Consider the following 12,011-nt stretch of genomic DNA (forward strand, 5'->3'; position numbering starts at 1 on the left):
ACATAAAATCTGGATGAAACAGGGTGGCAACAACGAAATCATGAATGATGATATCTCCGTCAAACGTCGTGTTAACATAAAACTCGCATGCATCGTTTCCTGTTGCGACGTGTTGCGCGTTTTGCAATCGAAAAATCTGGTATCTATGCATTTTTACGCATATTAAAAAAATCCTGTTGGGTCGGACCAGATAGTTAGGAGGCTGACCTATATTTCTTGGTCATCGTTGACCCGGTGTATAATAAAAGAGAGTGTATCGGGAATTAAACAGCGGAAGTTTGTAATGACATTTTTCGTTGGTCTATACTTTCAATAATTTAATACATTTTCCCTCTTATTAAATATGTTGGAAAACTTTGAGTTTGACGTCGACCATATACTGATATTGTGATATAGTACCGGCAAGTGTAATTTAATGATTTAAATAAATGTTCAAATGATAGAAATAAGTCAAGCCAAAAAATTCACCATTGTCGGACATCATCTTACATATGAATAAAAATAAATGTCTTAATTTAGATAGACCAAACTTTGCAAATTCATTTAGGGCAAGATGTTTGATCTTAATTATTTATTTGGAACTCAAAAAAAAAACAATGTATTTTTTTATGAGTTAACTGCATTATTTTGTGATTTTTATTTTCTTCCTTGACAACCAACACGAACAATATATTGCGGGTTCAGTGAAGGGTAGATTTTAAAACTTTTCAAACGATGAATAACGAACTCTGTTAAATTATTTCAACAGCTGCGGGCCTGCGGTATAGAGAATCCAGGAGTAGTAGGTGCTCAAACGAGTGTATATGGTCGGCAAGCTCGGGTCAGCGCAGCCCTTGTTCTTCGACATGATGCCCACAACAATTTCTTCAGAAATTCCAGTAGAATTTGTTCTTTGAGTCAGTGGTGACCCCTCGTCGTATTGACAAGGCGAAATGGTCCCTGAAATTATATTTCAAGGAAAATGAAAATGATTAATAAACAAAATCTATCAATTTATTAATTTTACCTATTAATTTTATTTGAGCTTTGGATTATTCAACAAAATATTTTTTTTAAGATTATACCTGTAGTTGAACCTGCACAAATCATCGAGTCCGGCTGAAACTCGTCAATGAAAATTCCGCAATCTGCTGCAAGATCGTCAATGGGAGCCCAACGAAGTCTTGTAGCTTGAATTCCTCCGTCCTATTGAGAAAGAGTGAATAAAATTACTTTTGCTCTTGCTCGTTAGATTCACTTACGAGAGTTGCTCCCCATCCGACGATATATGCGTCCCACGGTGTAGCAAACTCGTCGATTTCTCCGTACCGGATTGGTTGAGCAGTTGGGCCGATTTCAATCGGTCGGGCCAGCTAACAAATTCAAATACGACATTAGTCGACGTTCTGTAAAGACAGATGCAGATTTTACCAAAGATTATTATTGTTAATTATACCTGAATCAGAGCGATATTGTGTATCAAAGAAACTGGATCAAATTGAGAGAATTCAATTAATTTATAAACACTGATGATTTGCTCCCCTGGATCAGGAGTGATGAGCGATAGGGCACCAATGGTAACCTTCAATTCCCCTTGATTTTTTCTGTGTAACAAGAAGTCATTGAGGTTGAAATACAACTTGCATTGCTATGTTTAAAGTTAGTAAGTCATTACCCATGGACGCATTCTGCTGCTGTAACGACCCATCCATCGTTGTGGATGAATCCACCGCAAATGTGCTGATCTTGCAAAGAGATGGAAACGACAAAGGGGTACTCTCCTGCAGCTGCTTGGGTACCTCCTATGATTCGCCCTAATTCTTCATGAGGCACCCCTGTGTTTTTGAATTGAGAAAAAAAATGATAAAGTTGCTGTATATAGTAAGAAAAAAAGAAAGGCTAATAACGCTTAGCAACTGCCAATGTTTACCTGAGACGAAAGTGAAAAAAAGGGTGAAAACAAGAGCATATAACATGGCTTTCTTCTCAAATGAAATGCATTTATATGTTAAACAGTTTGAATTCATTCTGGTTTTGCTCCACGTAACTGTTGACAGCTAATTTCAGTGATTGTTTGACGACACCTCCGTCTCACTGCTAAAGTAAAACAGGGGCTACTATGTCGCAATTTTCGCAGTCTACTTATATATCTGTTGTCGTTGGCTCGTTGCATCCATTTACAAATTCTAATCGACCAGCTAGATATTAAAAATTTTAAATTCCCCTGTCATCTTTGCCCTGGTGATAAAATACCTACGTGCAGGTGAATTGGATTACAGGGTTTTATTGAATACACAAAATGTTGCAATTTAATATACCTGCTGTCCAAATGAAAACGACTTTGTGTTACATCGCCATTTGCAAGGGCCTACTACAGTGTGGAGAAGCCATGATATGCTGAGGCTAAACGAGTATAAATAAATAGAGCTGACACACTTCGGTCAGTTCAACCTTATTTATTCTTTAACACGATCAGGACATGATGCCTATACAATTTCTTCCCGTATTCCCGAATCAAGAAATTTTCTGACTGAATCAAAGACGTTGTTTCTTTGTAGTACTGAAAAAAGGCAAAATAGTTTCAGAAGTTTTTTTTAAGCCGATCAAAAATTTTTAATTCGGATAATTAAACTATGCGTAGCTTTAAACGACTAAGAAGTGAGAATTTGGTCATGCTCAACCTTATTTTTACGATTTTTACATTATCTACGCATTTTCACTGAGAAAGTAAATACGAGTTCTACTATGTCGCAATCTTCCAAATATCACCCGAAATAGATCTGTGTTAGTTAGTAAAACATTTACGAAATCATAACCCACAGATACTTAGGATTTTAAATTCCCCGGCCATTCTTGATAAATACATAGGCTACATTTATGTTGTACATTTGTATTTTCGATTATAAAGAAATGTTGTGCTTCTGTCTCAATACAAAATATACATTTAGCAGTTAACAAATTACTTCCACCCACACTTACATAATAAAAAAAGCGTAGCTATAACGCTAGAACAATACGACCTATTCGACTTCGTACTGAAACCAAAAAAACAACGGACGCAGTAGCCCTAATATTCACCGAAATTTAAAAAAATTATGCTATTGAAAAATACAGTAACATGCGTAACATTTAACATCGTTATTATTGTTGCGTGATTTGCATTTGATTGAAACATAACTAATAACATGAACGGTACTCGCGATTTTCCTGAAGGCGTGGACTACGGAAAAAAAATTTTCGGTAGTAGATAACGCACTTTTATTCCCACGGCTGCGGGCCTGCGGTAAGGAGAAGCCAAGTAGAGTAGCTGCCCAACCGAGTATAAATAGTTGGCACACTAGGATCACCACAGCCATTGTTCCTCGACATGATGCCCACGACTATTTCTTCCGGAGTTCCGCTAGAATCTGTCCTTTGAGTCAGTGGTCCTCCCTCATCGTATTGACAAGGTGAAATAGTTCCTATAAAATTATTTCAAGCAGAAAAGTGTTTTGTTTTCTTTAATTGAACTAAATAATTCTTTAATAAAAATAAATGTTTAATAAATAAATTTTAATAAATAAATTTTTAAATAAAAATAAAAATAATTCTTTAATTGGATTATGCTAAAACCGTTTTTTTTTTTTTTAGATGATACCTTCAGTTGAGCCAGCGCAAATCATGGAGTCCTGCTGAAATTCGTCAAGACCGTACACTCCGCAATCTGCAGCGAGTTCATCAATGGGACCCCAAAGAAGTTTTGTAGTTGGGATTCCTCCTTCCTAATACATAAAAAAAAGGTGATAATAATAAGGGGGGGGGGGAAATTTATCGCTGAGTCTCATTCACTCACAAAAGTTGCACCCCATCCGACAATGTATGCGTCCCAGGGTGTGGCCAGCTCATCGATTCCACCGTACCGGATGGGTTGAGCGGTAGGGCCAAGTAAAATCAACCGGGACAGCTAATAAATTGAAATTCAACATGATTTCAGCTGTTGATTTTGACAGAGTGTTATTGTAAATTGTACCCTGACGAGAGCGATGTCGTGCTTCAAAGAAACAGGATCAAATTGATTGAATACGACAAAATCGGAAACGGTGATTTTTTGCTCCGCTGGATCAGGAATGATGAGCGACAGGGCACCAATGATAACTTTGAATTCCGATTGATTTTTTCTATACGTAATAATGCGTCATTCAATATATGAAATACTATTTGCATCGATTTGCATTCATATCATGCATTTCTATTATTGTGATCCTAAGTAATACAGGAACTCTTTGAACACACAGAATTTGATTTAATTATCTATTACCCGTGGACGCAGTTTGCTGCTGTGATGATCCATCGATCGTTGTAAATGACTCCATTGCAAATGTGCTGATCCAGCCGAGAGATGGAGACGACATAAGGAAACTGTTCTGTGTGATTCACTCGAGTTCCTCCTGTAATTCGCCCTGATCCGCCATAATAAGGCGCTCCTTTGTTTGGTTTAGTCATTATAAATAATGATTAGAAATTCAATGGTTTCAAAAGTAAAAAGATTGACAGTTGCATGTTTACCTGAGACTAAGGTGACGCAAATGGTGAAAACAAGAAAGTGCAACATGGCTTTCTTCTTATAAAGAATATTACGTGATTAAAAGTTTGAATTCATTCAATTTTACTCCAACGTACCTATAATTCAAGCTCAAATCCAAATCATATAGTTACAACGACGCCTCCGTGTGTCAGAAAAAATGGAAAGGTTTTACTATATCGCAGTCTTCCAGCTATCTGTAGCTGTAAATACATTTACAAAATCAAACAGGCCAGATCCAGATATTTAGGATTTAAAATTCCCCTGCTGCCATCTTTGAACTCTTGATAAAATACAAAATAATACGTACAGGTTTACTCGATTATAGTCTCATGGGTTTTTTTGTTTCTTTAACTGAATAAACATTAATGTTCCTCATAGTACCTAGTACCTACCACTACTTAACGCTCTCTACCTAAAGAAAAACTGCAGTGATGACCTCATACTTGAATAGTAGATAACGTACACACGTGATGTATGTCTAAGAGATAATGAAACAAAATATGTTTACAATAATTTCTAGTATATATTTTGGAACTCAATATCTCACTGAATAATGGTACAAACAAACGAAATCTACAGGCTGTTTGGTTAATAGGGCCTTTTTATGTGGATTAAGCAATTCTTAATGCGCAAATATATTTCGGTCGAAAAAGGAATCATCATATTCGTGTCGATTAAAGGTTAGCCGGTTGTTGGCCAGCGGTCTGCTTCAGCCAAGGGTAATAGGATGACAGACGGGTGTAGATAGTTGGCGGATAGGGAGCCACACAGCCGCGGTTCTTCGACATGATTCCGACTACAATGTTGCCTGTATCCGAGGATTGAACCAGTGGCGATCCTTGATCATAATCGCAGGGACTTGTGGTTCCTACACGACAATTCAGATAACAACACATAAAACGTTAGCAAACAAATTTCTGGACTGATAAAGGGCTTGACTTTTGTCTCTCACCGTCTCCAGCGCAAATCATGTAGTTGAAGGAATATTCGTTTTGACCATAAAACCGACAGTCGGCTGTGAGGTTGAAAACGTTCGTTTTATGAAGTCTCTGTTCCCAAACACCTCCTTCCTAATATAGCAGGGAGAGGATGAATGATGCATTATAACGAGAAAAGCACCTCACTCTAAATAGAAATTAATTGAGTTTTACATACTGATGTAACGCCCCACCCGGCGATAGTGGCCGTGTGAAGTGACTCGACCAGCTCTTCGTAGCGGATGGGTTTGACCGTGTCGCTAAAGACGATCGGCCTTTTTATCTGTATAGAGAATATTTTAAAAAATTAGTTTATTACGTATTAAAATTTATTATTCAGTGAGTGGATATAATAAAAGGAGAATCACGTTGATGAGCGCCAAGTCATCCATTTGATAAACATGGTCGAACGAGGGATAGATACTGACGGAGAGAACTTCGATGTTTTGTTCATTTGCTTCGGGTGTTTCCAACACAAACGCACCCACCTTCACCTTCAGAGCCTCATTGGCTTTACTGAAAAATCACCACCAAACACACGAAAATCGTTAACTTGATGCTGGTTAGAATTTCCTGTGCTGAAAAAAAATCTACCCAAAAAGGCAAGATGCTGTGGTGACGATGTTCCGATCACTGTAGATGAAACCGCCGCAAATGTGTTGGCCGTTTTCCGAAATGGACACGAGCCACGGGAATTCTCCCCGAGTGGCTTCATGGCCATTCACAATCCGGCCGACGTTGTCGGTTGGCACACCTTTCAAAGCGGTAAGAATAATTTATAGAGAGAGAAATAAAAATGTAAAATGAATTAAACTTACGTACAAAAGTAATTGTATGTACTTCGATAACGTTCAAATAGGTCATACAGTGAGACTAACCTTGAGCTGAGAGGATGAGAGCGACCAAGGTGATCATTAACTGCATGGCGCTATTTAAATTCTGCCTTTTTGCCTGCTGCTTGTTGTTTGGCTGTTGTTTTCTAGTAGCGAAATGCCTGAAATTTCTGCTGTCAATGTAACTATAACCAGAAATTGCGCAAATGTTGGATTGTTTATTACAATCATATATATTACTGACCTGTCACGTATATAGATTTCAAATGTCTTTATTCAGATATGCTACAGAATTGTTTGTTGATGTGTGGAACACATAATAAAACTGTCCATCAGATTCTCCCTGAAGTTTACTGAAGATTTGAAATCCAACATATACACAATACACCAGGTTACAATCAACCATACAGATAATTGCAGTCATAAATTTTATGTATTTTTGATATTAAGTTGATGCGAAGATTAAGGTCAGTGACAATAATCCCCCCCATCGGTTAAGGTCCTTAGTTAGCTCATTTGGTGGAATAGGTTACGGGAGCGAAGTCCTGCGTTTATAGACTCGTTTTGTAGAAATTTATTATTTGATAATTAATTCGAATGAACGAGATCACGTCGATTTCCCTCATAAGATTTGAGCAATAAAGCGATTACGGATTACCAGCAAACATAATTTTCTTGCTCGATCGGTTAAAGCAATTTAAAAATAATTTGTGTAAGTTAAAAGAAAAAAAGAGCTTCATTTTGAGATAAGCACACATTGCTACATAGCAAAAATCCCCTAACCCCCTAACAAATTTGAAAAGGTGTTGTACGACAAGTTTTGATTGGGATTTGAACGTATTCTTATCTTGTTTTGGTTTTTTTGTTTTTTGTTTTGTTTTTTATCATCTTTGTTTGAATATATCATAAAGCAGTCACCCCATTTTTCTAGCTATTAACGAAAATAAATAAAGAAATTTTTTAAAAATGATTCTGCAGGTTTAACGCACTCATCACAGGGGAACGGGGACGAAAAATAAGATTATTTACCGGCTCGCAATAAGTGGGAATAAATGGCAGTCATTTTGCTGTGATACCGTATTATTATATACTTGATCAAGGTGATTTAAATTTGCCCATAGGAAAGTCTTTTAAAAAAGATTGGGGCCATCAACATAAAGATATTAAGTAACATGCATTCCCACCAAATGAACATTTGAATTGAAAATAAAATTTGATAGTTATATGATATCATATAGGGATGTGTGTATTATCGTTTTGCGATTTTCGATAAAATCAACAACTATAGTGTGATTGTTTCGGTCAACGCATGGTGAGCAATATAAAGTGTTGGAATTAAACTCGGTTTGCGGCTGGCTGTTGTCCAGCGTTCTGGAGAAGCCACGAATAGTAGGTGGCCAAACGGGTGTAAATCGACGGAATGGTTGTGTCAGCGCATCCTTGGTTCTTCGACATGATGCCAACCACAATTCGTTCTGGGATGCCACCGTAATTAGCATCTTGGATCAAAGGGTCTCCTTCATCAAATTCGCAAGGTGCAACTCCTAAATGGCGCCAGAACCCGCAAAACAAATCAAATACTATAATACATTTCTGTTTGAAGTATTACCTCCCAAGTATCACACAATTCATGGCCATTGTCAGCCTGCGATTACAGAGGGGCGCAATTTTTGGTATGTTTACTTTACCTTCGGAAGAACCTGCACAAATCATGAAGTTCTTTTGGTACTCGTCAATACCGTAATCTCGACACTCCGCATCAAGATTATCAATCGGTGCCGAACGAAGTCTTGTTGCTGGAGCTCCTTGAGGCTACATTATGTTCAAAGAATTAATTATGACCAAACAAAAGAATGAAGTAGTATGTGCTTAAATTTTTCCTTACAAAAGTTGCTCCCCATCCGACAATGGCTGCAACCCAAGGTGTGGCCAGTTCGTCGATTTCGTCGTAGCGGATGGCCTGGGCGGTATCGCTGAAAACAACGGGACGGGACAGCTTTAAAAAAAATGAATTAAAATTAAAACTTTGGCCATCTGTGATGAATAGCAATGGGTTGTTTTACATACCTCGATTAGGGCAATGTCGTGCAGTTTAGTTACACGATCATATCCTGAGAAAGTGATGTTCGAGAAAACTTCGATGATTTGCTCTTCAGGATCGGGAGTGATGAGGGACAAAGCCCCAACGGTGACTTTGATGTCGGCTTTCAGTTCACTGGTATTTAGTAATTATTGAGAGTTGAGAACAATTTAGGTGAATTTATTAATTTTTTTCAAAAATTACTCGATGATGCAAGATGCGGCCGTCACGACCCAACGGTCGTTGTAGATGAATCCGCCGCAAATGTGCTGATCTTTTTTCGAAATGGAAACGACGAAAGGGAAGTCTCCTCTGGCTGCTTGAGTTCCTCCTACAAGTCTCCCTGATCCTCCATTAGGCGCTCCTGTGTATAGAGAAGATATACATTATTTATTCTGGAGGTATAGCCAATACATTTATAATAAAACCAGAAATCCCGGGTATTATAGCGACAACGTTTGTATAATACCTGAGACGGAGGCGACGAGGACGGCGAAAACAAGCGCGTACAACATGACTATATATCACTTTCTAGAAAGAATTTTCTCGACTGTTGAAGTCTGTCCTCGCACCTTTTGACTTATAAGACAATTGGAGACGATGCTTTTTCGCCTTATCAATTAATCTATGGAAGAAAACTTTGGAACGACGAGTTGGTAACTGATTTTAGTGAGATTTGAATCTATCGAAGGTTCGTTACACTTTATCAAAAAATGGTGTTGGGAAAATCAACACCAACACTAAATGATGATTTCATTGCATAATCGGTTGTATTACAATCGATGTGTGTCAAGGATTTTTATTGTTCCGCAACTCTCAGCTCAAACCGTCAAGTCAAAATTTCCCATCGCATTTCTAATATATCTTTTGATTAGGCTGCAAGATAATGTCACGGGCCGATATCAATACAATAACGCAACTGTCAATTGTAGAAAAGTTCAGCAAGTCTTTGGAATTACGTTCGTCTTTTCCACATTATACATTCAGCACCGATTTATTAGAGAATTGAAATGATTTTTATGGTTTATTTTGACACAAGACTGTGAAACGTATTATTCAATAGCCGTCAGAGAACTGGATTTTTTTTTTTGGGGGGGGGGGGGGGGGGGTTGAAGCAACTATATGAACATTACACTTGATTTAAAGTTATAAGAAGAAAGTTAGCGAGTCGGTGCCGGTTGTTGTCCAGCGGTCTGCAGAAGCCAGGAGTAGTAGGTGGCCAAACGGGTGTAAATCGATGGAATACTCAAGTCAGTGCAGCCCTGGTTCTTCGACATGATGCCAACCACAATTCTTTCTGGAATGCCACCATAATTAGCCATCTGAACCAAAGGTGTTCCTTCGTCGTACTGGCAAGGGGACACGGTTCCTAAAATTTATTTAAGAAAAAAAAGTGAATTGCTGAATTTTCATTTCTGAATTTTGATTTGTGTTATCTGATTATTTAACTGAAATCTCACCTGAGTCAGATCCGGCGCAAATCATGAAGTTCTGGATGTACTCGTCGATACCGTAGGCACGACAATCGGCCATAAGATTATCGATGGAACCCCAACGAAGTCTTGTAGCTGGGATTCCTCCTTCCTATATACAAATTGTGATATAATTAAAAAATAAAATTCTTACCGCTCTTACGTATATGAGTCTCGTTTTCACTTACGAAAGTTGCACCCCATCCGACAATGTATGCGTCCCAGGGTCTGGCCAGCTCATCGATTTCATCGTACCGGATGGGTTGCGCAGTTGGGCCAAATACAATCGGTCGAGTCAGCTAATACACATTGTTATTGTTTGACATTAACAAACTGCGGACTTGACCGAAAAATATTCGTTTAAATTGTACCTGGATAAGAGCGATATCGTGCTTCAAAGAAAGTGGATCGTATAGATCGAATTCGACAATAGATAAAATGGTGATGATTTGCTCCTCTGGATCAGGAGTGATGAGCGACAGGGCACCAATGGTAACCTTCAATTCCTCTTGAGGTTTTCTATGTAACCATCAAACTTCAATTATAACTCGCTATGCAACACAGCAAGAAGAAAGTAATAAACTTATAAAGTAATGATTAATAGGCCTATTAGCCATATCACAACTCAAATTGGCGCATTACCCATGGACGCATTTGGCTGTTGTAACGACCCATCGGTCGTTGTAAATGAATCCACCGCAAACGTGCTGATCTTGCCGAGAGATGGAAACGACGAAGGGGTACTCTCCTGAAGCTGCTTGGGTACCTCCAATAAGTCGTCCTGTTCCGGCATTAGGCGCTCCTGTTATGTGAAAACAAATTAAAGAAGTAATTCTATCACCCAAAAACGTAACGGTCTAAGAGAATCAACATTTTCCCTATCAGATTGTTTTGATTACCGGAGACTGAGGCGACGAGGACGGCGAAAGCAAGAACGTACAACATGGTTTGTGCGTTGACTGGGGTAGATTGTGATCAACTGTTGGAGTTGGGACTGATTGCGCCCCACTTTATATTTTAGAAGCCGACCGCGCGGAGTTTGAACGACACCTCCTGATAGGGGCATAGCTGCTGACGCTTGGAAACGTCAAAACATATCACGCTGTGTTGTAATAACTCTTAGCCTGTGTTGCTATCGACGCATAGTGCTAAGTTAACCGTAGTTAATCTGGTCAGAAAATTTGTGAAATATATTTGACTTTCAACCATTTCCATTCAATTATATAATTCGTTTATATTTGCAACACGGATGTATTTGCAATTCTTTTCTTCCTTCTCCGACATTCTTTTTATTTGATTGCAATCGACATCAGCAATCAACATCCGTGAGCGATATTACGTCATCAGTTGCACTATATATTGTGAACGTGGAAAATCCAGGTTGCTCTATGAAAATTGAAAAGGTTAAACCGGATTATAAACCTCAGATCGTCACCGCCCGATAAAGCGATTAATAAAAACCCTAGTCTCTAACGAACCGTGTGTTCGGACTGATATTTTGAACTCCAAGTTGATATCATGATTCAAGGATTATTGTCAATATCCCTTAACTTTATTTGGGAAAACCTTACGGAGCTGTGCAGCAATGGGGTCATGTAATGCGTATTGATAAAGAGCAAGGGGAATTTATTTTACCAGATACTGGATTTATTCCCTTTTATTCGACCGAGCAGAGAACAAACACAACGGAAAATTCCCATTTCAAACTTCTCGACATTCTCTAAATACCTAGGCTCGACATTTGATTTTAAAACGTAAGGATTCGATTAAAAAAACAAATGTCTCAGCTTTAAAAAAAAATTCCAACCAATAGTTTCACCATGACGTCAACTCCCGAATCTCGGCGGATGTTCGGGATCGCGGTATAAAGGCGACGTAAGCGCGGACGATATCTAGCGCGCAGTTATTTGCCTATCCATCAATCACGCTCTTAATGTCTATGGACATTATGTCTCAATCTCCAAGCTAATCACGAGATATACATACATCCTATCGGTAAACCAGCAGCACGGTCTCGTCCTTCGTCATCTCATCGCTTGGGTATGTTTGCCCATAAGATTATTGTTTTCAACGATAAGAAACATTTTGGGTTCAATAGCGGCACAG

At 38.5% G+C, this 12,011-nt stretch overlaps 4 protein-coding genes across 6 annotated transcripts; all 4 read right to left on the reverse strand.

Annotated features, from left to right (window-relative positions):
* Positions 1 to 618: 618 nt before the first annotated feature.
* LOC124320798 (trypsin-1-like) lies at positions 619 to 4,955 on the reverse strand. Of its 3 annotated transcripts, XM_046783690.1 has the most exons (7): positions 4,639 to 4,955; positions 4,525 to 4,576; positions 4,277 to 4,442; positions 3,989 to 4,136; positions 3,812 to 3,922; positions 3,617 to 3,740; positions 2,901 to 3,440 (listed from the first exon to the last, which is right to left on the reverse strand). In XM_046783690.1, the coding sequence occupies exons 2-7, from the start codon at positions 4,568 to 4,570 to the stop codon at positions 3,238 to 3,240; spliced, it is 798 nt and encodes a 265-aa protein (XP_046639646.1). In that variant the 5' UTR covers positions 4,571 to 4,576; positions 4,639 to 4,955; the 3' UTR covers positions 2,901 to 3,237. The 3 variants fall into 3 exon arrangements, with proteins under 3 accessions (XP_046639647.1, XP_046639645.1, XP_046639646.1); XM_046783691.1 differs by lacking the exons at positions 2,901 to 3,440; positions 3,617 to 3,740; positions 3,812 to 3,922; ... (1 more) ...; positions 4,277 to 4,442; positions 4,639 to 4,955 and adding exons at positions 619 to 939; positions 1,065 to 1,185; positions 1,242 to 1,352; positions 1,436 to 1,583; positions 1,655 to 1,814 and having other exon boundaries at positions 4,525 to 4,589; XM_046783689.1 differs by lacking the exons at positions 2,901 to 3,440; positions 3,617 to 3,740; positions 3,812 to 3,922; ... (2 more) ...; positions 4,525 to 4,576; positions 4,639 to 4,955 and adding exons at positions 619 to 939; positions 1,065 to 1,185; positions 1,242 to 1,352; ... (1 more) ...; positions 1,655 to 1,814; positions 1,910 to 2,105.
* Positions 4,956 to 5,046: 91 nt separating this feature from the next.
* LOC124320802 (trypsin-1-like) lies at positions 5,047 to 6,558 on the reverse strand. Its single transcript, XM_046783696.1, has 6 exons — positions 6,399 to 6,558; positions 6,115 to 6,274; positions 5,889 to 6,036; positions 5,699 to 5,803; positions 5,496 to 5,613; positions 5,047 to 5,411 (listed from the first exon to the last, which is right to left on the reverse strand). The coding sequence occupies exons 1-6, from the start codon at positions 6,442 to 6,444 to the stop codon at positions 5,218 to 5,220; spliced, it is 771 nt and encodes a 256-aa protein (XP_046639652.1). The 5' UTR covers positions 6,445 to 6,558; the 3' UTR covers positions 5,047 to 5,217.
* A 1,018-nt stretch (positions 6,559 to 7,576) lies between these two features.
* Positions 7,577 to 9,036, reverse strand: LOC124320800 (serine protease ami-like). The gene is made up of 6 exons (XM_046783694.1): positions 8,903 to 9,036; positions 8,638 to 8,797; positions 8,421 to 8,568; positions 8,239 to 8,349; positions 8,042 to 8,165; positions 7,577 to 7,897 (listed from the first exon to the last, which is right to left on the reverse strand). Exons 1-6 carry the CDS (start codon positions 8,946 to 8,948, stop codon positions 7,689 to 7,691), a joined length of 798 nt encoding a protein of 265 aa, XP_046639650.1. The 5' UTR covers positions 8,949 to 9,036; the 3' UTR covers positions 7,577 to 7,688.
* A 494-nt stretch (positions 9,037 to 9,530) lies between these two features.
* On the reverse strand, positions 9,531 to 10,917 carry LOC124320799 (complement factor D-like). Its single transcript, XM_046783693.1, has 6 exons — positions 10,805 to 10,917; positions 10,548 to 10,707; positions 10,277 to 10,424; positions 10,094 to 10,204; positions 9,894 to 10,017; positions 9,531 to 9,802 (listed from the first exon to the last, which is right to left on the reverse strand). The coding sequence occupies exons 1-6, from the start codon at positions 10,848 to 10,850 to the stop codon at positions 9,594 to 9,596; spliced, it is 798 nt and encodes a 265-aa protein (XP_046639649.1). The 5' UTR covers positions 10,851 to 10,917; the 3' UTR covers positions 9,531 to 9,593.
* Between the last annotated feature and the right edge of the window lie 1,094 nt (positions 10,918 to 12,011).

This window comes from Daphnia pulicaria, chromosome 1 (genome assembly GCF_021234035.1).
Source record: "Daphnia pulicaria isolate SC F1-1A chromosome 1, SC_F0-13Bv2, whole genome shotgun sequence".
NCBI lineage: Eukaryota > Metazoa > Arthropoda > Branchiopoda > Diplostraca > Daphniidae > Daphnia > Daphnia pulicaria.

Excerpts from the sequence above, each read along its gene's own strand:
- LOC124320798 (XM_046783689.1), bottom strand. The coding sequence starts at position 2,006 with ATGAATTCAAACTGTTTAACATATAAATGCATTTCATTTGAGAAGAAA. Across the intron at positions 1,353-1,435 it reads ACAATATCGCTCTGATTCAG|CTGGCCCGACCGATTGAAAT; the intron begins GTATAATTAACA and ends TGAATTTGTTAG. Across the intron at positions 940-1,064 it reads TTGTGCAGGTTCAACTACAG|GGACCATTTCGCCTTGTCAA; the intron begins GTATAATCTTAA and ends ATATAATTTCAG.
- LOC124320802 (XM_046783696.1), bottom strand. The coding sequence starts at position 6,444 with ATGCAGTTAATGATCACCTTGGTCGCTCTCATCCTCTCAGCTCAAG. Across the intron at positions 5,804-5,888 it reads ATGACTTGGCGCTCATCAAC|ATAAAAAGGCCGATCGTCTT; the intron begins GTGATTCTCCTT and ends TTCTCTATACAG. Across the intron at positions 5,412-5,495 it reads CATGATTTGCGCTGGAGACG|GAACCACAAGTCCCTGCGAT; the intron begins GTGAGAGACAAA and ends ATTGTCGTGTAG.
- LOC124320800 (XM_046783694.1), bottom strand. The coding sequence starts at position 8,948 with ATGTTGTACGCGCTTGTTTTCGCCGTCCTCGTCGCCTCCGTCTCAG. Across the intron at positions 8,569-8,637 it reads GCCGCATCTTGCATCATCGA|TGAACTGAAAGCCGACATCA; the intron begins GTAATTTTTGAA and ends ACTAAATACCAG. Across the intron at positions 8,166-8,238 it reads TCGGATGGGGAGCAACTTTT|CCTCAAGGAGCTCCAGCAAC; the intron begins GTAAGGAAAAAT and ends AACATAATGTAG.
- LOC124320799 (XM_046783693.1), bottom strand. The coding sequence starts at position 10,850 with ATGTTGTACGTTCTTGCTTTCGCCGTCCTCGTCGCCTCAGTCTCCG. Across the intron at positions 10,425-10,547 it reads ACAGCCAAATGCGTCCATGG|AAAACCTCAAGAGGAATTGA; the intron begins GTAATGCGCCAA and ends ATGGTTACATAG. Across the intron at positions 9,803-9,893 it reads TTGCGCCGGATCTGACTCAG|GAACCGTGTCCCCTTGCCAG; the intron begins GTGAGATTTCAG and ends AATAAATTTTAG.